The sequence below is a fragment of the Parus major genome, chromosome 1, assembly GCF_001522545.3.
Source record: "Parus major isolate Abel chromosome 1, Parus_major1.1, whole genome shotgun sequence".
Lineage (NCBI taxonomy): Eukaryota > Metazoa > Chordata > Aves > Passeriformes > Paridae > Parus > Parus major.
Genome location: NC_031768.1, coordinates 8,258,399 through 8,284,719, shown reverse-complemented (window position 1 = coordinate 8,284,719; position 26,321 = coordinate 8,258,399). Strand labels below are relative to the sequence as shown.

Below are 26,321 nucleotides of genomic sequence, written 5' to 3'. Positions count from 1 at the left end.
ACAGGCAGCATGCAGTTGTATGCGTCTCAGAAGGCAGAAGAAAATATACCTAATTACATTTTATAATACAGTTTGAAACATTATTACAGTGGCCAGTGATATAGTGCACAGTGGCTTGCTGTGTCTGTCTGACAGAAGGAGTTAGTTAAACTAATTAACACAGTCTATCAGGATGATCCAGCTGGGTCATGTGAGGGGAGTGGGAGAGATTTCAGGTGCTTGCTCACTGGCTTTAGCACATGTACAATTTAGCATTGAATGGCAAAATACACACATTTTTTGCTCTTTTGCCAAAGGTATGGGACACGAGTGCAAATGAATGTTCATCTGAAAGGTCGGGACCTCCTTACTCTGCAGAACTACACAGCTGATGAACTGAAGTATTTGCTGTGGATGGCATTAGATTTGAAACAAAGGATAAAGCACAAAGGAGAGGTAAAATGATTTATCTGTTATTTAGGTCCCTCAGATGTTGAAATAAATACTGTTCTGAAGAGTATTGTGAGAAAGCCTTTCAGCTGTCTTGTCCTAAACAAAATCTCATGAGCTCTTAAATACTGTAAATCATGTGCTAAGAATCAAAGAGCCTTCCTGTGAAGTTTGCAGAGATATTCTTTAAACACTTCAGAAGACTTTGTGAGTGGAAAGGTTAAACAGGTTTGTGCAGCTAACTCCCTGTTTTCTGCTAACCTCATCCATCCACACACTTCCCTTCATGGGATTAAATTAGTATCTGAGTTTTCCTTAATGCTGGCTCAAACTGAGTGCCAAAATGCAGTTGCTTTTGGGCCTAAAATTCCTTCTTTGCCTTCAACTTTTCCACAGCTAATAAATTTATTGAAGGGCAGGAGAATAAAACCACAGATAAAAAAAATCACTTTTGCAACTTTTTTAATGGTGAATTAAAATGTGCAACAAGTATTTAATACTTTAAACTGTATAATGATTATAAAATTGAAATGCCTTCATTTTTCATGTTTCAGTATTTGCCTTTGATGCAAGGCAAATCTTTGGCCATGATTTTTGAGAAGAGAAGCACAAGAACAAGATTATCTACAGAAACAGGTAGGTCTGAGCACAGTAAGACTTCATGTGAAATTGTATACATTGAGTATGTACTAAGAAACACTTAATGCATAATTTTGCATTTAGAAATTGCTACTCAGGAGAAACCTAAACTTTGAAATCAAAAATTAGAAAAGAATGGTGGCTACTTGTGTTTTACCTTGCATTATTAATTTCACAAGCACATGGCTTTGGTCACTGAAATTTTGTCAAAATCTTGCAAAACACAGTAGATCAGAAATAAAGTAACAGGCAGAAGTAAGCATTTCTGGTCTAAGCTCCTAGCTGTACTGGCAAGATATACATTTCCTAACATCTACTTCAGTAAGCATCACAAATTTAATTTTGTGCAAGCTCTAATAAATATTTTCCTAATGTAATATGCATTACCATTGTTACGTTTCAAAGTATGTGTTTAGACTGGAAATCACAGTAATGCCTTTATATAAATTCAGGAGAAAAATTAATATGATTACCTACAGGGGAAGATAACTTGATGAAAACTCAAGGGTATTAGCCTAATAATATCAGGCACTGGAACATTTTTCTTTTAGGTTACAGTCCTGCCAACACTGAAACATGTACATATGGTATCTTTATTTACATGGTAGTTGTTCTGAAATCAGTGGCGCTGCTGAAATAAATCATTCATCATTCATAACATTCACAGCATTCATAGCAAGAAATAACTCTGAAATGATGATGCATCAAGGAAGCTCTTCTCTCATTCAAGTTGACCCAGCATCCCTCACTTTCCCCTAGTGAAGGAACAGGAAACCTGTTGAGTATTCACATTTCTTTACAAGCTGTAAGAGAGAAGGTAAAAATAATGGAAGGAAAAAGCAGATACGTAAACTTCAAGCATTTCTGAATTTGCCTTGGTATTGTCTGGCACAGCCATTTGCCTGCTGATCCTGCTCTTTAATCAGACTTGCTGCTTTCTGTTTTCTTCAGATAATGAGGACTTACTACTGTGCGTTCCCTCTCTGTGAAGACCACCCACCTTTTAATTCCTGAGTTTTTAGTCCAGTTTCTTGTTGCCTGCCATCCTGGTATACGGCCAGGTAATGAATTCTCTGGATCTGTTTATCCTTCATTCTTCTGTATTCTGAGGGGAACACTGCTTAGTCCTTGGCTTTTGAAGGCTTATGGAAGGGGGAAGCTCAAGAAAGTTCAAATGAATTAAGTTAAGGAAGGGAGTTAAAGCACATAAATTCATCCAAGAGAGAATTAAGCTTCAGTGAAATAAAACAAATTTATTTCTGAGTGAGAGCTTCCACAAGGGAGTTTAATGCAATTTAGCTTCTTTGCATTAACTTCACACCTTCAGTTAATTGGTCTTAAGTCTGTTAAGCCTAAGACTTTGCTTCAAAGGCAGACTGAAGTTCTTTCTGCCCACAAAAATTCTATACATTTCAGCTGCTTTTTTAACACAAATAACTCCCTCCCAGAATTTCCAACTCAAAACAAATGTGGGGCCACATATGTTCCTTTTAGCTAAACAAGATAATTTAATACAAATTTTCTAGTGTCTAGTGAAAGTGGACAATTGCAGTGGACTCACTGAAGTGTTTATTTATAAAGTTCCTGAGACATCTCAAATAGCACTTCCCAAGAGCTGACCCTTCAATAACTTGAGAGAGGTCACTTGTAGGGCAAGGTCCTGGGGATGAGATTAATCTAAGCAAACTTTGCAACTCTCAGAAACAGCTAAATCAGTGGATTTCGTTACAGACTAGAGACTTGGAAAGCACTGATTACAAAATCTTCTCTGTGCAGTGTCTAGGAGTTTGTTGGGACATATTAACACCATGGGAGTCTTTTCAGAATTCCTACTGTCCCTGTGCCTATAAAGAACAACATTATTGAAAAAGAAATAAGCAGAATGGTTGAAGTTGGAAGTAATCTCTGAAGGTCATCTGCTCCAATCCCCTGCTCAAGCAGGGTCTTCTAGATCTAGTTGTCCAGGACCATGTCCAGAAGCCTTTTGAATATCTCCAAGGATGAAGATTCCACAATCTTCTGTGGCAACTTATGCCATTGTTCACTCAGCTTTTCAGTAAATAGAATTTCCTATTCAGAGGGATCTTCCCAGTTTGTTCTCACTGCACTACTGAAAAACACCTAGTTCTGTCTTCTTTGCCTCATCCCTTCAGGGGTTTATATACACTAGCAATATCCCCCTGAGCTTTCTGTTCTCTAGGCTGTGCTGTCCCAGCTCTCTCAGCTCTTCTGCTCATAGAAATATGCTTCAGTCCCTCAGCCATCTTTGTGACCCTTTCTTAACATGGACATACCAGCTGTGTCCATGTTTCTCTTACTGAGGATCCCAAATTCAGACTCTTGAGGTTTGGTCTCACCAGTGCTGTATGAAGAGGAAGGTTCACCTCCCTCCACCTCTTGGCAGCATTTGTCTGGTGCAGTCCAGGACACCATTCACCACCCTTGCTGGAAAGGTACACACACTGCTGGATCATGTTAAATTTGCTGTCCACCAGGACTCCCAAGTCCTTCTCTGCCAAGCTGCTTCCCAGCTGGGAGGCTCCCATCATGTCCCTGTGCATGGGGCTGTTCTTCCTCAGGTGCAGGACTTCACATCTCTTCTTGCTGAACTTCATGGGCTCCTGTCAGACCATTTTTCCAGCCTGCCAGGATCCCTCTGGACAGCAGCATGACCCTGTGATGTACCAGCCACTCCTCCCAGTTTTGTGTCTTCAGCAGACTTGTTGAAAACACACTCAGTCATCGAGGCCCTTAACACAGGTGTTAAACAGGACTGGACAAAAAGGACCCCTAAGGTACCACAGGTCACTGGTCTCCAACTGGACTTCGTGGTCACCACTCTCAGGCCTGGCCATGTGGACAGCTCTGAACCCATCCCACACTGCTCATCCAGCCCAGGCATCCAGGGCTTGGCTAGGAGGATCTCATGGGAGAGACACTGTCAGTGGACACAATGAAGTCCAGGCAGACAAAACCCACCGCCCTCCCCTCATCTACCAGGCCAGTTATAGAATCATAGAGGTTGATCAAAGTGCTCAAGCATGACTTCCTCTGGGTGAAGCCATGCCAACTAGTCCTGATGATTTTCTTGACCTTAATGTGCCTAGAAATGGTTTCCAGGATTAACTGCTTCATCACTTTCCCATGGATCAAGGTGAGGCAGCTTAGTCTGTATTCTCTGGGTCCTCCTTCGTGCCCTTATTTAACTTAGGGGTGACATTTTTGCATTTCTCCCAGTTGTCCAGATCAAGTGAAGATTATCAAAACATTAATTTATGATTCATTGTAATAGATCAGTTGATATTTAAGGTTTTCCAACATCCTGTTTTATTCTAATGACATTGCAACTGTACTGAATAATATATGGTTTCTTGAGGTATAACTCATTGCCTCTTTAATCTTGTTCTAATGTGCATTTCTGAAATCCATATAATTTTACCATTTCTAAGATGAGTAGTGATGTTGTAAGTTTAATGCAAAACTAGAAGTAACTTCCACAGAGTAGTGGCAAAGTAAATCCAGTCTGTGAGCCTAGTAGATTTATTTCTGTCACTGGCTATTTTATTGGAAAATGTGACATATCTGCTATTACACTGGAAAATGTCACCTCTTCACAGTCAGAATCCCATACCTATTCTGCATAAAATCTTGTGTACTTTTTGAAAACAGAACTATTCACATGGTCATACATTACTTGTAAAATAAACATCCTCAGGCATGGCACAAAGGTGAATGCTCTGTTTTTGTTATAGCTTTGGTGTAAAATATTCTGATTGTCTGTTGCTCTTAGAATATACAGCTGCAGTTATGTTTTAGTGAGTAAGTCATAAATAAATCCAACCATTTCAGAAATACTGAATGCAGACAATATTTCACAGGGTAGAAATGGAGTGAAAGCAGCACAGCTGGAAAGCTCAGCCTCCCTTCTTTTGTTGTGCACTGGAATACACAAGATCTTAACAGCCTTACAGGAGTTCAGAGCCACTGGCTTTAGTGGAATTACTTCCAACTCACTCCTCCTACACAGTGGGGTGAGAGGAACATGATGGCCATGCCTGAAGACTGCTACACAGAGTCACAGAAATAATTGCATCATAGCATATGAACTAATGTAGTGGGGATGGTATTACATGGCACAGGTACAGGGTCTGTTTTCTGTTGGAGTGGCTTAAGTATTATTTATCTTGGCCCCTTTACAGAGGGCCAAAATGCACTCTTAGTTTACTCTCCACTTAAAAGGGTAGCTTAAAAATAACTTTTAAAAATTGCTTATCAGTTTTTAGTTTCTGCTTTAGGAATGTTCTGTAATTGCTGCCTAGGAGAGTTCTTTGTTATCAGTCTAAATGGAAAAATACTTTCTATTTTGTACATCTGGGCAGGCAATGAGGAAATTAATAAATGCAAATCCATATGTCTTGAAATTCTGAAAAAGATCCTTCTTTTTTTGAGAAGATGACTGTGTGTGTCTCCTGGCGACAGCCCCAGAACTGTGTAGCCAACCTGTGAACTACAGTATTCCTTTTGGCCTCTGCCCCACGTAGCAGGGACAGCCTGGGATGAAGATTTCACTCATGTCCTGTCTGAAAGAGTCTGAATAAATGGGGTCAATAATGTGCCACAACAAGAGGTGTGAAAATGTATTTTGAAAACTAACAGTAGTGAGAAGTGTGGACATGAAGCAATAATCTATTCTGGATTTGCAGTATGAACATTTAGTAGTTTGTTGATTCGTATAAATATTTAGTATGTGGCTTTGGATATGACCAGGTTGTGACAACAGAGAGGATTAGATGTCCCAGTTTAACATAGCACTCCAGGGTTTATTTGCTGAATTGGTACCTGCATACCTTCAAAAGTCATCATTTTTTTCCCCCTTTCTACTGGTAGTCTGGATGAAAGAATCTGAAACGATTCTGTCTCTGCAACTATATACAAAACTAGAGCATAGAGCTCCTGTATTTCCAGATGGAAAGTTTTCAGTGGAAATATGTTCCCAAGCCCTGGACAGATGGCCGGTTCATGAGCAGAAAGCCCAACACATCAGGGCTCTGCTATGTACACAGACTCCAGGTGGCAGCTCTGACTGGGCTGCCTGACGTCTGGCAGTTCTGAATAAATGTTCAGATTCACATTTTTTACCTGGGTATCATTTATAGAAAACAGAACATGTCCATTTGAGCCTGCCTGGATTGTGAGTCATGTACCAAAATGTATGCATTTAGAATCCTAAAATGCAGAGCTGCTGTATTGTGTGGAAATTGCAGGAATAAACCACTGACATAATTGTATATGACTCAAAAAAAATACATAAGAATTTGGGAAGGATAAGTTACTGCCAACAACAGTTCATCCTTGAGGTCTCGACTTAAAAATTTGCACTTAATAAACAGGCTGTAATGTGTAGTTTGCATACACAGTCCTCTAAACACATTGTTTGTGTCTGAGCTGCAGAGGGGAGGTAAAAAAAGCAATAGTAGCAAATGGCCCTTCATTCTTAGAAGTCTTCCTTGTCTGACTTGCAATATTGTTGCAATTTGGAGCAATCCTTAAAGAAAACAACAAGCAATTAAAAAGAGCCCATTCAATAAAATGAGTGGACACTGGCTAGGGGAGCAGAAATTTGCCTTTCATCAGGGACCTGGAGCATCATTACTTTTAATCTGACATTTAAGGAAATTGAGGCATCCAAAGACAATGATTTGTCAGTATTGTATTTTATCTATTGTAATCTCAATATTGTATCTATTTTAAACTCCCAGAGGCTGTCTGAACTGATGTAGAGCAGAAGACCTCACCTCAACCCTGCTGCTGGCAGGAAAAGGTGGTTAATAAGGGTTGCTCTGTGTAAGGAGCCCAGCTGTGGGGCCCAGACCTGCTGCCTGTACCTGTTGGTTTTATCTGTGAAAGGTTTCAGTGTTCAGTCCTGGTTTAATCCTCTTTAAAAAAGTAGCTGTGGGACAAAGTTTGTAATGTATGACAAACCTGTACAACCACTGTGCTAAAGCTGCAGTGCTGAATCTGTCAGCAGTGCCATCTAATGGATGCAGCCAGCCTGAGCAGCTTTTGACCTTTTCTTCTAGTTTTAATTTCCTTTTCCACTTTTTTTTTTCTTTTTTCCTCTCTCTTTTTAATTTATTTTTCTCTTTTTTCCTCTCTCTTTTTAATTTTTTTTTCCTCTAACAGCATGAAATTCATCAGCATCTCCAACACTTCACAGTTTGGCAAAAAAGTGGGGGTCTCTACTTTTCTGTGCTATGTGCAGCCTTTCTCTTCCTGGCAATATAAATATAAAGATGGGCTTCTTTCTAGATTTTTGTCACAATAAAAGACTCACAGCCCACAGTGTTGTCTCAACAAGGCTGTATTTTCCATACTAAAATTCTCTGAAAATTTCCTCCATCAGAAATGTGAGTGACAGGGCAGAATCTGCCTGCAGAACATTTCTGTACTGAAAGGGAGTTGTTCTTATCACACAGAAAATGCCTTACAGGGCCACATACAAACCTGTTCCAATCGTGCACTTTGTACATCCCCAGCTGTGGGACCCTGTGTCCTGTGCTAGGCTTATGCTAAACCATCTGTGACAGTTCATAAAGCAGTCCCATCAGGCCCCATCCTCCCAATGTGTGGCCATGAGGGACTTTACACTCAGGTTCAGTAGAAAGAGGCTTCAGACTTAAACCAGGCAAAGGCAGAGAGACTCAGATGTTGGTGAAAAGATGTTTCTTGCCTGTCTATGTCGGATGGTTGCTTGTGATAACTTTCTATTGGTGGTACAATTAAAATAAAGCAGCAGAGAACCTGAGAGTTGCCCTTAACATGTAATATGTCTTCATTCAAAACACTCTGTAGACACCTTTGTAGTTCCCCAAAGTGTTTCATATTCTTCAATGATGCTCAAGTCTTTCTCCTGTTCTTGAATGGATTTTATTCTTCATGCCAAATCCATCCAGTTCTTTGGACTACCTTGGAAATTCCTAACTACTGCAGGGTAAAGGGTAAAGGGATGCTGGGAGGGCCTGAAAGCTTTCAATTTTCTCTGTCTCACAACATCATTTTTAAGGAACTTGGTCATTTGAGACCAAATTCAAGTTTGTTACAGTGTATGAGGCAGCCTAGGGTTTTCTGTCTGACTTTACATGAAAGACAAGGTTGATCCCTGTAAGGATGCAGTGACTTGGATGGACCTTCTAGGATGCAGAGGCCCATGAAGCAGAAATGCAGCGTGATGAATGGATTACCTGGCACTTAACAGGGAGCAACAGTGATGCTTGTGGCAACGTGTAGCCTTGGAGTTTGTAGGACTGTTCCTGTGATCACAGATCAGAACTCATGGCAAAAGGATTTCAGTAAGGCATACATTTGAGTGGTTTAATTCCAAAGCACATTTATTTGAAATGTTGTGTGTCAAATGCTAACCATTTTAACATTTGCATGTCCTGCTGAATTCTGCTTTTCTTTTTGTAAATGTGTTTTGTATCAAGATTTTGAATCTTGACTGTAAATATGAGGTGCTGATGTTAAATTTCTCTTTTTTTAAAATTTTTCCTCACTGTAGGATTTGCTCTCCTTGGAGGACATCCTTCCTTCCTTACAACACAAGATATACATCTGGGCACTAATGAGAGTCTCACAGATACAGCAAGGTCGGTAAAATGTCACTTGATTGATCACTGCATTTGGTAATTTATTGACCTGACACCTGTCTTGCAGAATTTTGGAAGCTGATATTTTCTTTCTGGAAAATGTCAGAATGTAGTCCAAATTTCTTAAATATTTACAGATCAGCTCACACAATCTCTAGCTCAGTAAACCCTTATTCCATCCTCTCAAGCTATCCTACACTTCCCACACTGACTATTATTTTGGCATATAGAGTGTTAATTAGGGTTACATTTACAAATGGAACAATTTTATGAACCCCAGTAGTCATGTAATTCCACTGATGACAGCACATATATTCTAGCAAGACTCAAATCTTCTGGTTCTGCTGCCCTTGGAGCAAAATCAAAAAGCAAAGATGTAATTTATGTTAGTTAGGCCAGCTGCTGGTGGGCCTTAGCCTGCTGTAGTAGTGTCAGGGTGGCACTCAGGGCCTTTCTGATCCCCCTATTTCAGTAGCACAAAACTGGACCAACACTTTGTAGCCAGTTTCAGATTTCCTGCACCCTCCTTTCCAGCTTTACCCGCTGCCAGGACTGCTGTGGAGGCTGTGGCTCCCTTCTCTGACACCCCTGGAAGATGTCAGTCATGCCCAGTCCCCCTGCAGGGATGGCCAGCAGCCTGTCCCCACTGCTGTGGCAGGGAGGACCTGAGCTCAGAGCTTTTCTGCACTGGACTGCCTCTGATGTTGCAGAAAGCTGGCAGAACATGAGGTCATGTTTTGCAGGTGCTCCTGCAGTTTTCCACAGCACTCCAGCTATTAAAGCTTCATCTCTTAGCATTATCTTGCTTTCTAGGCAGCCCTTTTGCAGCCTGAGGTCGATGCAGTCAGGCCCAGCTGTTGGAAGGTTAGCAGTGTCTGAGTGGTCCTTTTTGTTCTGCTGAAAGATATGCAGTGTCAAGCTCATCAGGCTCAATTCAAAATGTGCAATCAGGCAGATGAGTTCCATTGCTTCTGCTGAATACCACAGCTCTGAGCCAGTGGGAGAGACTGTTTGAGAAGTGTGTTGCTGTTCTCGGTGACGAAATCAAATGAAATTTTTTTTAAAAAATCAAACATTTGAACATTTGAAATTTTCTTTCCTTGTTTTTTTACTGATGAAATGGAAGACATATGGGTGTTGATAGTAGAAAGCATAAATCTCAGTCCCTTGAGGTTTGAGAGTACTTAACTCTCACTCTCTGCTAGATATATGACTGCCAGAATCAAAGTGAACTGCAACTATAGAATCATAGAATGTTTTGGGCAGGAAGAAACTTTAAATATCATATTTTTCCAACCCCCCCATCATGGTCAGGGATACTTTTCACCATCCCAGGTTGTTCAGAGTTCCATCCAGCCTGGCCTTGAACACTGCCATGGATGGGACATCCACAGCTTCTCTGGGCAACCTGTGCCAGGGCCTCACCACCCTCACAATAAAAAATTTCTTCCAAATATCCAATCCAAACCTACTCTCTGTCAGTTTGAAGCCATTCCCCCTTGTCCTGTCACTCCAGGCTCCTGTAAATTTTCCCTCTCCATCTTTTGTGTAGGGTCTGTTCAGGTATTGGAAAGCTGCAATTAGATCAGTCTGGAGCCTTCTTTTCCAGGCTGAATAATGCCAGTTCTCTCAGCCTTTCCTTGTAGGCGAGGTGCTCCCTCCCTCTGATCACCTTGCAGCCCTCATCTGCACTACTGCAAAGCTGGCTGAAAATCCCAGCAGCCAAACCTTCAGGAAGGAGGAGGATAAATCAGGGCCCTTCCAAAGCACTTCCCTGCAATAACCTCTACAAGCATTGTCCCACCAGCCATGTCACCTGGAGCCTCTCTGCCATTCAGACACCAACCCTACAGCAAATCTGACACAGACACACTTAATATAGGCCAGTTGCATTTCTTCTTTTTCCCAAATGTGACAATAAAGGACATTAAATCTTTTGTTTACAGTGTCCTGAATGGCCTTCGTTTGCACAAGCGAAAAAGGAAAAAAGCAAACAATAAACTACAAGAAACAAGGCAATAAATAGAAGCAAGCAAATCTTGCAGCCTTTCTGAAGGCATCCCCATTCTGTGGGTAAAGTTCCTACAACAGCCACTTCCCAAGCAAACCTTCAGCCCCCTTTTCTCTGCCACTGCTTGCTCTTCCACAACAAGTCCCCTCTTACCTGGGATTTTGCTCCTCTGCTGAGTCACAGCTCTCACCAGTTACAGTGGACAGGGGGTTTTCCCAAATCCTTACAGAGTCCCACATGCTCTGCTCCACTCCTGCTCTCATTAGCAGAAATGCCATTGGCTGCATAATCAAGGCTGAGCGGTTTACCCAAAAGAACAATTGGACTGTTAATTCCTTGGTGCTTCTTGTGAATGAAAGATGACATCCCAACCTCATTCAGTTAATGTAAGAACAAAAAAAGAATGCCTGTAGTAGACCCAGAGGGTATTTCAAATATTTACAGCCATGTGTCTGGGGCTCTGAAGGCCTTTGAAGTACTTGAGATTGAGACTTAAAGTGAAAGGGGCACAGATCCATAAAAGTCACAGTTTTTATTAGAACTGCTGCAGGTAAGGGTTGAAAGCATTGCTGCTGTGAACATATTTTCAGTGACTTATTACCTGCTCATAAATCAGTTCCTCCATGCTTCACAAGACATTTACATTTATGCTGACACAGTGGCAAAAAGTTACCGCCCATTAAGGAGCTCTAAGCTTTTCAGTGCTGTTTAACATGCCTGATATATTACCTGAAATTAAATATAAGTGCTATGTCTGTATTTCCCACTGTAGAGCAGTTCCACTGGGCATCACTAAAGCTCAGTGGCCATCAGGTTCAGTGGCAGCCCTGAAGAACTCATAGGGTGATTTTACCAGTCCACTGGAATTATTAGAGCATCAATCTCTGCATTTATGGGGAATGGGTTTACTTTGCTGAGAACAAATCCACTGTCTGTTCCTGTGAGACTATGAGTGAAAGTGAAGTAGTTTTATCAAAAATTTAAAGCCTTTGAATGGATATAAGCTTTCAAAACAAAACCAAAACTGCCTTCCATAGCAATATTCTATACAAAATATATGCAAATGCTCCATTTTCAGATTCAGAGGTCTGCCATACCAAAAAGACATAGTCTGTGTTTCACTTTGGATTCCTCAGAGGATACAGTTGAGGAAAAAAAAAAAATCAGGTTTTCTCTGTAGAAATAAAAATTACTTCAAAAAGAAAAATATGCAGTGTTCCAATGTACTCAGTGTTCCAATATAACATATTTCCAGGCTCTGGGATTTTGAAGTTCATAGCCTCACGGTTTTGAAAAAGAATGAAAAGAGAGAAAGACCTAATGGTTGGTAAAATAAGAACCCTAAATGTAGTCACCTGATGAACTTATACTTACAGCCCCTCAGCTTCTAAAACTTCACCTTTGGTATGACTCATCTATTCAGGACCTTTTTTTCCCCATACAATCCCAGCCTTACATGGTTTCCTTTAAACTGATTCAATTACTGGAGACTTAATCACTGCCCTATAATCAGAGACCTCCAGGTGAGAGTTATTTGTTTAGTTCTATTTTGATTTCACAAAGAATAAAGCCTGTTTACAGCTGATTTTCCTACTTTAAAATATGACATCTAGAAATGCTGGCAGAAGGATTGTCTGATGTCCTGCTGGTAGGTGTCTAATAAGTCTGATACCTATTTTCAACAGACTGAAGATGAAAGTCCAGCAGTTTTCACTAGCTGGTGATTATGACTGAATTTTCCATAATGGCATATCCTGGGAAGGAACCATTTTCTTTAATTTCTTGATCAGCTTGTGTCAAATAGAAATCAGGTGTCCTGACATCCTAAATGAAAAAAGAGTTCTAAAGAAAATGAACAATTTCCCCATGACTTATGGGGACTGGCTGTGTCTAGTTTAGGGTGTCTACCAGTTACATGGCTGACAAAAGGAATCATGCACACAGGACAGAACAGGTTTCCCCCAGAGAAAGAAATTGGTGAGCTAAGAAATAATGGCACCAACAGCAACTGTTCCAATTCTTTGTAATCAGTAAATACCTTGTTCAGTTCCTCCTTTTCATCTATAGCTGCTATTGACAGCCTTTTCTTCAGAGAGAGCTGTGTAGGCAATCTTGTAACATTTTATAAGGGCTTTGCTTATGTGAGGAATGTCTGGAGTCAGTAGAAAATACTTGTTACTGACTTCATCAGAGACCTTGCTGATGATGGTATTAACAGCCTAATTTCCACAAGAGGAGATGCAAGAATTTGTCATGGCTAATCAGGAAGGCAGATACAGCAAAGATTTTTTTCCACATATTTCTAATTCAGTCCTCCCTTGTTTTGTTTTAAGGTCCTATTTTAGATAACATGAAAACACAAAAAATGCTACTTCAAAGTCAGGCTTCAGGGCCTGATTAAAACACAGAAGTGCAGAGAAATTAAGAGCTCCAATCCATATTTAATTTATCTAAAAAATTCAGAGTATACTATGCTAATCCACTATGCTAATCTCTGTGTCTTTCACACTTCAGCAAATGAGGTTAATGCCTGAGTGGTACAGGGGCTCCTGCAACCTCTTCCCTTGTGCTGAGTTTGAAATTTGGGCATTACTTGAATGCTGATACCATGTGAGTCCATACACAGGTGTGTAGATAGGAGAAGACAGGCCAAAAACCCCAGCCTGTTCTGTTTCTGTGTTTATTAAGATCTGTAAATAATTGTGGTAATCTAAGACAGGACAGATCTGTATTGCTGACCCTCATGAAGTCAGGCTACTGTACAGAGTCTATAATATTCAGTCAATGCTACATTTGTTCTTTGCTAAAAGACTGAAAAAAATCATATACCTTATCTCTTCTGAGCCTATCAAATTCTTCAAATGTTACAGTATCACACAATCTCTTATCTTAGTTCAGAGAGCTTAACATGTATTGATGTTCCATCTCCAATGAAATGCTAAGGAGAAAAGGATATAACATAGAGCAGCAGTTTTCATTTACTTACTATAGTAGTGTTAGGAAGTGAAACTTCTTACTTATTAGCAGCTTGTTAAATGACTACATTTGAGTCTGTTCTGCAGGCATGATAAATTATTCAGATAGCTGAAAAATATTGATTCATTACCATTTCTCATTAATATTTATGTATTGCACGATGAAGAGTGCAATAGGCATATATTTATTATGTTTGACTTGAGTGTTTTCTGCCATCTCTAGGGTGCTGTCCAGCATGACAAATGCAATCTTGGCTCGAGTTTATAACCATAATGATCTGGACCTAATGGCAAAAGAAGCCACCATCCCAATAATCAATGGATTATCTGATTTATACCATCCTCTTCAGATTTTAGCTGATTACCTAACTCTTCAGGTAAAAATAACAAACTATTTATTTATTTTTTTTGCTAATTCTTAGGAAGTATTTGGGGAAGTCAGCTTCAAAACCATTTATCCCCAGGTTTTTCAAAGTAGCAATTACATGGCACTTGTTGTTTAAAGAGATCTTCATCCAGCAATATAATTAAGGACCTGTTTAATTTAAAACAATTACGTAGTCCTATCAGCTGTAGTGGGGCTGAAGTTAAGCATAAAATTAAGTTCTTCATTGGGATTAGTCTGCAATTCACGGAATGTTCAGAGGGCTGTACATATTAAGACAAAGATGAGAATCTGGCTCAGGCAAAGCCAGCAGAAGTTTTTCCACTGACTTAAAAACACTCAGTAGTTTGCTCTCGATTCCTCCCTAATCTATGGACAGCTTAAAAGGAATCACTATTTATATATTAGGAAATCGGTTGAACAAATTTATTTTGAAAAGCCAGCTAATGTTACCAGTACAAATGCTTAATGTTCAGGCACTTTAACCACTTTAAACTTTGCTCACATCACAGAACAGTTAAAAGAGATCATATTTTTATTTTTATCTAATGTAATAGCGGATCTGACAGCAGGATAATATTTTACACACAGAATACCAGATGTTTATCTGTGAACAGAAGGACTATGTGGGTTTACAATTGGTTGAGAATCTGGCTTATAAAAAAGATTATTATAATGCAGGGCTGCTTGACAACTATGATGAACTCCTCTGACCTTGTTTACTTTCTGAATGAATAAAAACCACACTGCTTGAAAACGGTAGGGCAGAATAATTTCCTGATTCAATCAGATATGTTTCTTGGCTGTTGGGGACTTTGCTATGGGACATTCAGTGTGTGGGAGAGATCTAGGGAGAGTAATATTAAATTATTCATGCTTTAAACCTTAAATACTGAAAGAATCATGTGTTTGCTGAAAATCACTTACTTTAAGTATTTTTTGTAAATTTTTTATATTCACAGTGAAGAGACCAGCAAAAACTGATGAACTTGAGACTGAAATGCTTACAGACCTCAGGATAAGGGAGATTTGTGAGATCACATTGAGCCAGGCTCAATGTTCAAATTGCATAAAACAGTAAGCTGTAATGAGAATGTCATCATTTCACTGTAAGCACTCTGTGCAAATATAAGTCAGGAGAATGTTCTGGTTGTGTTTGTGGGGTGTTCTGTCTTGCAAACACCTTATTAATTAGCATTTTATCACTTGAGAGCAACACTCTTCAGGAACAATCTGCGACACACATCCCACACAACCATGGATATCTCCCCCCCTAAACGTGGTTTTGTCTCGGCCACTGGCTCCAGCAGCCAGGCTCACAGTTGTCCTCTACTCCACCTCCAGTTAATGAAGAGACCAATGAGTCACCTCAGTCACCTCTGAGTCTCTCAGCCACCTTCTGGTGATGCATCTCTTTCTCCTCTGATCTTAGGGCAAAGCCTATGGAAAACAAAGGATGAGAACATGCCCCTTTGATCACCTTCTGCTCCTCCTCCACTGCATCCCTGTATAGGTAGAAGCTCCGGGTGAATATGAGCCCACAGGCTGCACTTTTTCCTGATTTGAATGCCAAGGGCAGCACCAACAGCTGTGGGTGTCCTTGCTGCACCAAGCACCAGGGAGGATGACTCTGGTGATGAAGAAACAGGTCCATAGCAGCTGGTGCTCAAACAAAAGATATATTTGATGTGGAAAGGTGTCATGACAAAGTGAGCACTTACAGAGATCACAAGGAATGGCTCAGCTTTTAGACAAACATGGAAGTTTCTTTAAATTTGCAGCACTTTCACACTCAGCCCAATAAGCAGAGCACCATTTCCTCCATCTGCCCATCTCTCCCTGACTCTTTACAGCATGTTCCTTAGCCCAAAATTCGTCAGGAGATCTTTATAGGGCAGCTGGGTGGCCACCCTGCTATGCCAAGGGCATGTTGCACTGCTGGTTGCTGACTCACTTTCCATTCCTGCTTTCTTATCCAGGAGAGAGGGGCAGGCAGGGGAGAGCTCTCAGCAGCTCCCTGTGGGTGATGGCACTGCCTGAACTCTCCCTTTCTGACCTCTTCCTCTGCTCCCTTTTTTTTCTCTTTGCACTGTACAGTGAGCTGGAGAAGACTGGACTGGCATGTAATGAAACAATGCTTTAATCATATAATGAACTTCGCCAGGCCATAGAAGTGAGATTAACTCTTGAAGAGGTGTGAGCCACAGGGCCTAGTTGCTACTTACCCTATTCAAGCTTCTCCTGGGATTTTCAGCAAGATGTCATGAAATTTATGCCTGCTTTAAGATTAATACAGGGATGTGGAATGGTACCACTGATTCTTTAAATGAGTTGAAAGTCCATATATAATATTTAGACTCTTTCTGCACAATGCAAAGGCAATTTATTTGATTTATACATATATGCAAACTACAATAGCAGCACAGACTGCTAGCCTAATATTTAAATGTAACTACAGATTCTGTGCAGCTAATTTCTCTTTAAAAAATGCCTCTTCCCTATACCCATAAATATTTCCCTGCATGGATCTGTTCCTCTCTGCTGTAAGTACATACCCAAAATGTACCTTTTATTATTTTATATTTTTTTTCCTTCTCTGTTTTCCAGTGCAGCTATACATGCACTCTGACCCTCTTCATGCTTAGCACATTTTTCTTCTTCCATTTTATATATCCTATTAATTTTGTCGTGTGCCTTCTTGAACCCTCCTGGAGTACTTTCTCTTTAGTCTGAAACTATATAATTGCAGTTTGTTTTGAAAAAATGTTTTCTTGTTTATAGTTTCTGATTCCTTGTTCACAGGTGCATTTTAGTATCATTATTTTAGTACAGTCCATTGCATCCCCCCAAACAATGCAGCTGGTTTATTTTCAGGGCTGTCAATTCTCATTCTGTATTCAGGGCAAATTCTCATCCTGGAAATGTTCAGGAAACGCAGTGTGCTTCTGTTATGAATATTGGGGTGAGTTTCCTCAGGTTCAGAATCCTCCTGCCCAGTGCCTTCTTCCTGAGCAGCCTGGATCCCCTCACATGTTTGAAGTCTAAGCTGGCTCTGTTCTTTAATATTGTGCTCAGGGTTAATGCCCTCTATTATGCCAAGATAAACCTTTTTCTTAGCATGTATATACACTACCTTCTGTCTTAAAGGTTGTGTTGAATGGAGTGTGTTTGAGTTATAACCCACTCAAAATGGTTGCAAACATGTAAAGAACCCGATTTTGAGGGTTTGGGGATTTTGAAGACTGAGAGTTTGTGAGCACACGCTGAGCCCCTTTACTCCCCTGCTTGTGCTGTGACAGCCGTGTGCTGAGTCCAGCCGGTGTCTCTGGGTGTCCTGGGCAGGAGCTGTGGCTCAGCCTCTGCTCGGCTCAGCGTGGCTGGAGGGCAGCATCACACAATTGGTATTCCAGAGACAGCCCAGGTATTGACATTGATTCAATTGATATTAATGTCACTGGCCAAATCAGCTCACTTGTCGCTGACTGCAGGATGGCCACACTGGTAATTAGAGTGGATCCATATGCCACTGGCTTTTTATGTCACTGCTCTGGAGGGAATCTGCTTTTTCAGAAAGCAACGGTTGGCATAAGAAATACATCGGTGATTTCTTTTCAAACAGCATAACAAATAATGTTGCCCAGCTTGAAAAGGGCTGCAGTATATTCTCAACTTCTCCTTCTGTGTGACCCCAAGACCTGAAATTATCACAATTTTCATATTCATCACCATCATCATCTTTATTATTCTAACAATTAGAAATCCCAACTAAGATCTGTCCTGATCCTCTAAAATATACTGTATCAATTACCATGACAAAAAAGCAGTGTGGGAGTAAGAAAGATAACTGGCCCAGCATCTGCCTTAAGCCCAGTTTGAAAGCCGGAAGATCCAAGTTTGCCCAGTTTCTCATTTACTGGACTGCACTGTCTCCCAAAGGGCTAAAGCTTTGATTAGTCCCTGGCATTCCATTTTAAAATTTGACAGATTATTGATTCATTATTCAAAAGCTTGTTTTAATTGAGGGCTGTTATGACAGTTGTGGTCAAACATTTCAGAATTAATCTATAACGGTGTCAGAGTTTCAGTCTCGCTGGAAGCAAGTCCAGGCAGAGGCAGACACAAACGTCCCTAATTAGTTAACCCAGTCTTCTCCACACATACAGCAGGGTCAAATCACTGAGCATACTTATTTTTTCCCAGGGTTGCCTACACCGATACAGCCATGGATAAGAACAGAATGAAACATTGTGAAAACAACATGAGGGTGAAAAAATTGAGTGTAAAATTGGTATTACTTATTTAGCTGGGAATTTTCAGGAGAATAACCGGCGAGTTTTATGGCACTACAGCAGCAATTCCTAGTTTGCCAAAAGGCTTCATAAGGGAGAAGAGCGCTAGACTTTCCAAATATGTTATTTTTTTTGTGTGTGGCTTTACTAGGAGTCATATTCTAAATGTAGTGTGAAACTGCAGAGCACCCATGCAGGAGTAAAGCCTACATCAATATAACACAACTTGTAAAAGTTGGGGAGGGATGCAAAGGGGAAATATCTTCAGAGGTTCTTGTGATCAGCAGGTATTGTAAAGGCTCTCAATTAATTTAGAGTGTTACTATCATGCAAAACTCTTTTATCAGGATTTCACCTGAGTGATTGCATAAGCACATGTAAAAGAGGGAGTAGGAAGGAGGGGAAGCGTGACTCATTTACTGTAGCTTTTGTATTACCTGCAAATTTTCTGGTTTTCACCAACAGAGTCACCTCATCTTTGCTGGAAGCTGAGGGTGTGTGTTTGCTTATAAGCAGTACAGTCACAGTCACAGTGATCTGGCTTTAGATGAAGAGGTTTGAATTACAGCAGCAGCGCACCAGTGGCAGCACAAAGCCTAGCTCAGGGTACAAAACAGGCTCTACTGGCACACACACAGCTTGATTCTGCCTTGCTATGACTCCTTCCATTAGCAAAACATCTCCATTCAAATCAGCTCAGCCTGTGTCCACTCTGCACAGTAGTCACTGCAGATGTGGTTTGCAATTTGCAGTGTGTATCAGGGATCATTATACAGACACATCCAGTTCTCCATATTTTATCTGTAACAGCTTGTAGCTTGGGAAAACAGGGGACAGCACTTAGTATGCACTGTGCTGCTTTTAACACAGAGTAGCAGCTGGCAATAAGGTGAAGCTGTTTAACATAGCAGTGTATTTGTGACTCTAGTCAATGCTTTGAGTATTAAGGCTGAGATGTCTATTTTTAAACAGTGAGATGAAAAAAACTCAGGACTGTCTCACTTGCTTCTGGCTGTGGGTTCTGATCTCAGCTATCAGTAATCCCTAAGGGGAAACAACACCTTAAATAAATGCTTTGGTTTGGTCTTCTAGGAGCACCATTGCTAGGAGATGTGGAAGGACTTTGAAAGATTCTTGGAGCCCTGAAGAATGGTTATACTGAAATAACTTCCATGTCCACAAAGTTCTGATTTGTTCTCCTGTAAATGCCCTTGCATCCAACCTCTGCCAATGGGCCTGCTGTTAACAAATATTGGCTGAAAAAATGATATTTTTGCAATACATAGTTTTAGCCCTTAAATCTGAATAGCCTAGGACTCCATCAGATTTAGTTGTTTACAGCACTTTAATGTCATTCAGTATTTCAAGTACTACTATTTTTGACTCAAAATTGTGGTCACTGAAAGAAATGCTAATAACTTTGTTCTGGAACAGCTTCACAAACTATTTGTTTAGGAGAAGCTGCTGCCAGGACAGGAGGGGGTAGTCCCAGCCCTTTTCCTGTTCAGTCTTTTGGCATCTTTTCTGTAACTGCCTGCAAGGTTGCCACTTAGTACAATGTGGATGCTTATCCTCTCTGACAGGCATTGAATCATGTCACATGAAGTGTTGAAATACTCTCTGGCTTCCAGCTACTACAATGCAATTGTAGCATGGCCCAGATTTGAACTAAGAATAAAAGGCTCTTCAGAAATTGTTTCAAGAGGTAGAGTTTTATAGAGCAGGGTTATAGGAGAATATGGTTACATCTTTGTAAAAGTTTTGGTATCAGCTTAAGTGCCTATAAACATGCAGATTTAAAACAAGGTTCATTAAGGAGCCTCAAATTGTCCTGCTCTGGAAATATGTAACTCCTGTTACTCTTGTTCCTCCTCAGGCCTTATCTGCTGGGGTGGAAGGACAGAGTAACTGCACATGGCCGGGCTGTGGGTGCTATCAGGCAAAACCACAGTTAACTCTGTAAAGCTCTTTCAAGTTTGGGTAATCCACATTTTAAAAAAAAATCCCTGCACTCTTTGGCTGAACAATGGAGAACAAATGCTGCAGGCCATGAGTGGCACAGCTGCTCTCACACTGCTGCTCTTTGCTGTCCTGTGCAGCTGTGGGGTGAAGATGCACTCCCAGGACATGGCCACTGCCATGGCCACATAGAACAGTGTGTAGAGGCAACCAAGCCAGAGCAAATCTCCACAGGGATGTTTTCACAGTTTGGGGGAAACTGGAAGGAGTTCTATTCCAGGCACTAGGACTGTCTATAAATTAATTTCTAACGTTCACTGATATTTCTGAGGCCCAAAGAGCAGCTGTACATCAGTGATGCTAAAATCACTTTGTGTCTGGTGCTGAATCTCTCAGTCTGAGCCTCACCACGTGCCACATGTGCCAATGAATCCTTCTCCAGGGGAAGGAGCAGCACTCGTGGCCTTCTTGTATGACTTGGGGGGCTTTCCCTCCGTGACCATCCTGTCGGAGCAGTAGTTCCAGGTGTGCACCATGTAGGTAGCATTTGAAAGCAGCCAGACCCTTCTGATCATTCCCTCTTGTCCATCAGCTCCTCTGGAATGTAACCGCAGAGCTTGTGATTGCTTTGGCAGGAGCACTACGGAGGGCTGAAGGGGCTCACCATCGCCTGGATCGGGGACGGCAACAACGTCCTGCACTCCTTCATGGTGAGCGCCGCAAAGCTGGGAGCGCACCTGCGGATTGCCACTCCCAGGGTGAGGAGAAACAAACCCGCAGAGAAAGGAAGGCAAACGTCAGCCAGGCTGGTCTCAAACACTCGGGCATTGGTCAGGGGCCCCAGCTGGGGGTGCCCACATCTATCTGGAGTGCCTCTTTTCACAGCCAAGCTACAAAATCCTGATCCAGTGATTTGGATGCAGAGCGGGAGTGATTCTACTGAGTCCAACATCACAAATGGGAATACATGACAGGAGTATAAATCATGGAGTATCACAGTTCCATTTGATAAAGCCTTACCAAGCCATCCAATGCACTCTCCACATCCAAAAAATATTAAGCCTGTTTCAGATGCATCTCATTTTGTTTAAATTAGTGGTGCAGCATTTTAGAATGTTGCATTGTAATACAATAAAAAATATTTTTACAAATCAGTTTGGAACAAAAAAAAAAAAATGTTATATATGCATTTAATTCTGTAACTATCAAATTACATTTTTCTTATATTTTTAGAACATTTTATGCTACTTTACCTCCAAAATAAACTTTCAACAAAACTAACACAGATTTCTCAAGTCTTACAGTTCTGAAAGATAGTCTTCTTCCATGGCCAATGGTCCAATAAATATTTTTCTAACCATTCATATTAATTAGTGAAGATCTTATACATGTTCCATGATGTCTTACCTATCATCTCTTTCATCAGGGCTTTGAACCAGACCCCAGGATAACTAAAATAACCGAACAGAACTCCAAAGAGGTAGGATCCTAAGAAACAGCCTAGTAGAACAGTTTGAGTAGAGTTTATTTTCATTATAAATGAAGTTCCTTGTCTTAGTGATCTTCCTTATTTTATTCATTTTAGTATGGTACCAAGTTACTTCTCACAACAGACCCTTTGGAAGCTGCAGACAGTGCCAATGTCTTAGTTACAGACACATGGATAAGCATGGGACAAGAGGAAGAGAAGAAAGAAAGGCTAAAGGCCTTTCAAGGTTATCAGATAACAATGCAGGTAAAAACTGAGATTTTGGGTTTTATTTGCATTTTTACAGTTTGTATTTATAAGAATCAACATCAACACAGCATGATTTTGTGGGTTTTTTGAGTGAGGTCATGGAAAAGCCGCGTGCAAACCTCCCTCCAGCTTAAAACACTTACAGAGATAACAAAGTTTGAGTTATGTCATACGTTCCACATGACTCGGCCTCTTTCAGAGCTTCCCAATGAGATCCAGCTCAGAGCATGTTCAGCAGAGAGATCTTCACTTCCCTTCTAAAGTCAGAGAAATTGGAGTGATTTTCTGACTTTTGTGAAATCAACATTGAACTCTTACAGACTTGCATGGAGATATTCCCATCTTATTAACAGATGAGGAATTCTTTTAAAGTCCTTTAAATTCTTTTAAAGTGGAATTCTGAGCTCGTCATCCAAATAACAAGAGTGGGAGTTAATATAAAATTTGTTAACCTTTTACTTTAAGAAGTTTACTAATGTCCTCACATATGTCTCTATTTTATATGCTTTTTAATCTACAGACTGCAAAATCTGCTGCTTCCAACTGGACTTTTTTACATTGTTTGCCCAGAAAACCTGAAGAAGTTGATGATGAAGTATTTTATTCTCCACGGTCATTGGTTTTCCAGGAGGCTGAAAACAGAAAATGGACAATTATGGTAAGAAAAAAAAAACAAAGAAGATAACAGTATTTGGAGGTTAGGGTCAATTCTGTTCTGCCTTACATAACAGGCTTGAACTCAACCTGGTTCCACAATAAATAGTGAATGTTAAAACACATATTTCAAATTTACCCCAGAGCACATCACAATTTTGACACAGACAACATTTAGCACAAATACTTTTGGGATACAAAATACAAATGGGATCTATTTTGGTGATAATCCGCTGTTGCTTGACCCAGGTTTTATCACTAAGTGAAATCTGCAATATAAACTGTCTTTTTTTTTACTCTAATGATTAATTCAACTTCTCAATTAAAACCTGTTAAATGCTGGGGTCCCAGGATCTGTTCTTAGAAACTACAGTTTCCCAAACACTTAAAACCAGTTATTTTCTCTCAGGAAAAGCTGCTGCTGACACCAATGGGAACTTTCCCTGAGAAAATGCTGGAAGAGCAAAGATTTGAAAGATCCTGAAAAGTTATGGTGTGGTTAACACTGTGTGATCCATGGGAACCATGAGAGGACACTTGGCCTTTAACATAAACCATAACTCCCCTCTCAGCATTCCTAGAATTTCAGAAAATCACTGCCAGATCTCAGTAGCCTATTATTTATTTTTGGCTTTAGTTCCACCAAGTTGACAAAAGCTAGTGAAAACTTTCAGGGGTGAAAAGAAAAACAGAGATGGCATTGTCATAGTTCTGAGATGAAGTCTAGATGTGCTCCAAATGAAGAAATAAGGGGGTGAATGGTATGTTTGCTAAAACCTCAGACACTGGACACTGTCAAAATTACTAACAAATTTGTGTTAAATTCATAGTTTTGTCCTTAAAATTAAAAAAATGCTCAGATTTTTTATTTTAATTTTGCAATGTTTCTAATTTTATTTTTTTTAAAAAAGAAGCCCTTTTCTTTGGGTTCCAGATGCACATTTTGGGGGGGGGCTGGCGAGGAAAGGAAAATGTCATCTTTGTATTTATCAACCTATAAAAATAATGAATGTATGGGTCTTGTTTATATAGTATTTTCTGCCACTTTCAGCACAGAGAGAAAACTGAAGACCAGATTATTTGCTCAGCTGTAGATCCAGGCAGGGCTGAGTGCAGCCAGGAAAGGGCAGCACCGAGGGGCTGCAGAGCTGTGATTCTGCCACCTCTGTGTGCTTGGGGTGGCCTTTCACACTGGGCAGTGGTGAGGGGAAAGGAAGGACAGGCAGCAAGACCACAGCCCCTGGAGAGCCCTCACAAATCCAGTGCTGGGCCAGAAGAACAGTGTGCAGTCAGACCCTGCTGCTGTGAAATCACAGCAGTGTGAACCAGGTAAAGCCTTGGCAAAGCCAGGCAAGCGTGGGGTTTGTTGTGGGCACAGGCGTGGGAGGGACAGCAGAGCTGCTGCTGCACCACATTTTATTTAGCTGACAGTCCCATTTCTCCCATTTCACAGCTGTGCCTAAGGCAGGGCAGGAGGGGTGGATGGCACACTTTTAACCTCAGTGAGGATTTTCCATGTGTCACTATAGAGGGTATAGCTAAACTGGGATAAATTTCAGAGCCCATATTCTAGCGTGGCTCTCACTGATGCTAATGGAAACTGCTGAAATCCACAAGCCAGCCCATGTGATGTCTGGGTACCTACACCATCTCCTAGAAGTAGCTGAGAATACATCACAACATGCCAAAAGGGCCTCAGCATTTGATCTAAATGCTTGTGTGAATTGCTCCTAAGATGTCCATTAATATATTTTGTCCACACTGAGAAAATCTATCAGCTACAATACAGAACATCCTAACTGATTTTCAGCTCTTGTCTGATTCATCATCAGAAATTCTAGCAAATAAATCTAAGTGTGCCGTTTTTGTCAGGATAATAACTTTCAACACAAGGCTTCAGAGCTGGAAAATATTTCCCCTTTATTTATTTTTATGGAGTATCTGTTTCCAATGTGATTGGATTTTTTTCTTCTCTTCCTCCTCTAGGCTGTCATGGTTTCCCTGCTGACAGATTACTCACCACAGCTACAAAAACCCACATTTTGATGCTTGGATTCCTGCCAGGAGAAAAATATTCCTCATCAGCAGAATATTCTGGTCTGCAAACACATAGATCTTCTTCAGAAAGGACCAAGGCAATGAGTGATTTTTTTAATAAAACCATGTAGTTATCTGTATAATATTGCATTACACTGGTGAAAATGTTCAAGACTATAAACACCATTGCAGAAGCTGCTTTTCACCTGGATGCTCCAAGCTGGCCCTTCTTTTTAGGGATCAGCATCATGGAAAACATTCCAAGGTTGTACATTAATGGTTGGGTCTGCCAGCAGCATAAGCACGATACAGTCTACATGTAGGTGTGGTGGGGCTTGCACTGTGTGATATTGATGCCTACATATTTTTAGCTTCTTCACATATTTGTAGCTTTGTAGATTTTTAGTATATAGTTGTATAGCTTCTAGTGCTTTTCCTGCCCTCTCTCACATTTTAGAACAATAAGCTAATCCTTTCTTACACACTCTTGAAATTAGGTTTAGTCTTATTCTCAAGAAAGGAATTTCTAACAAGGACACCTTGTTTTCCAACAGAATTTGAGAGACATAACAACATATAAGACAAACAAACCCCTCCAGAGGGGCAGACCCAGGGATGGGTTACTGGGGCAACTGGTCTCCAATTGGATGTACCTGCTAGATGTACTAATAAATTATCTTTATAAAAATTGTCAAAATCCTGTATCAGGCATGCTCTGAGACATATTTGCACACCTGAAAGTTTTCATTAAATAATTGCTTTCTATCTTACCACTCTTAATATTGTTTGGAAAGTTTTGTCTTTTGATTCCAGGCAGCAATATGACAGACATAAACCCGTCCCTTAAATTGCTGATCTTGGGAAGTGTGTGTGTGGAGAAGCAGGGCTGCAGTTTGCCTTGGCTGCCTGCTCTTCCCTGGGCACCCTGGCTCCTGTTTCTGTTCTCCAGCCACCCTCCAAATCCCACTCCAGTTTGACACCAAAAATATAGAGACCTTGTGATCATTATCCTCCTCCGTGACATTCCTGTGGGCTGGCACTGGGGGATATTGCTGTGGGATTGGAATAGAGCTGTTTCCACAGAGTTGGATGCAGCAAAGAGAGACAGCCAGAAGAAACTGGTTCGTTCTGTGCCTATCTCCACTAGACCTTCGTTCCCAAAACAGAATTTTGGCTATAGAAATGCATATTCTATTTTCTTTCCCTGGGCAAAAATGAGGGGCACCACATGATGAAACTTATACAGCTTCCTTGCAGAAATTGCTGCATTTTGCCTTTCACTGTAATACATTTCAGCTAATCCTTCTCAGTAGTAAACAAATTCATGACATTTTTAACTTTTGTGATATCTGGGTATATGCATTTAATATTTTGGGTAAAACTTTGAGTTAACTAATAACAAACACCTTCTTTGATGCTTCTAAATAGTTTCATTTATTTTCTCACTGTAATACTAGGACAATGTCTGCAATATTTTAAAAAATTCTGCCAATGGTTTTGCATTTTCTGACCAGCTGCAAAGCATTATTCAGTTCCTTTCTAAATTGGAGTTCACTGCA

General features: G+C 40.6%; 1 protein-coding gene and 1 long non-coding RNA gene across 2 annotated transcripts in view; one reads left to right on the top strand and one right to left on the bottom strand.

Annotated features, from left to right (window-relative positions):
- The first annotated feature begins 210 nt into the window (after positions 1-210).
- OTC (ornithine carbamoyltransferase) lies at positions 211-26,321 on the top strand. Its single transcript, XM_033512089.1, has 9 exons — positions 211-435; positions 984-1,065; positions 8,627-8,714; positions 13,924-14,077; positions 20,969-21,091; positions 21,760-21,813; positions 21,919-22,068; positions 22,592-22,729; positions 24,712-26,321. Exons 1-9 carry the CDS (start codon positions 259-261, stop codon positions 24,769-24,771), a joined length of 1,026 nt encoding a protein of 341 aa, XP_033367980.1. The 5' UTR covers positions 211-258; the 3' UTR covers positions 24,772-26,321.
- LOC109022815 overlaps positions 22,094-26,321 on the bottom strand; it is a 50,370-nt gene continuing 46,142 nt past the window's right edge. The window contains exon 3 of the long non-coding RNA XR_002002151.2: positions 22,094-22,703. This is a non-coding gene — a long non-coding RNA (uncharacterized LOC109022815). The remainder of the gene's footprint in view (positions 22,704-26,321) is intronic.

What these genes read in the sequence shown, in the direction of transcription:
- OTC (XM_033512089.1), top strand. Translation starts at nt 259, where the DNA reads ATGGCAAAATACACACATTTTTTGCTCTTTTGCCAAAGGTATGGGACA. An exon ending in TGCGGATTGCCACTCCCAGG is followed by an intron (nt 21,092 to 21,759) that starts GTGAGGAGAAAC and finishes CTCTTTCATCAG; the next exon opens with GGCTTTGAACCAGACCCCAG. An exon ending in ACAGAAAATGGACAATTATG is followed by an intron (nt 22,730 to 24,711) that starts GTAAGAAAAAAA and finishes TTCCTCCTCTAG; the next exon opens with GCTGTCATGGTTTCCCTGCT.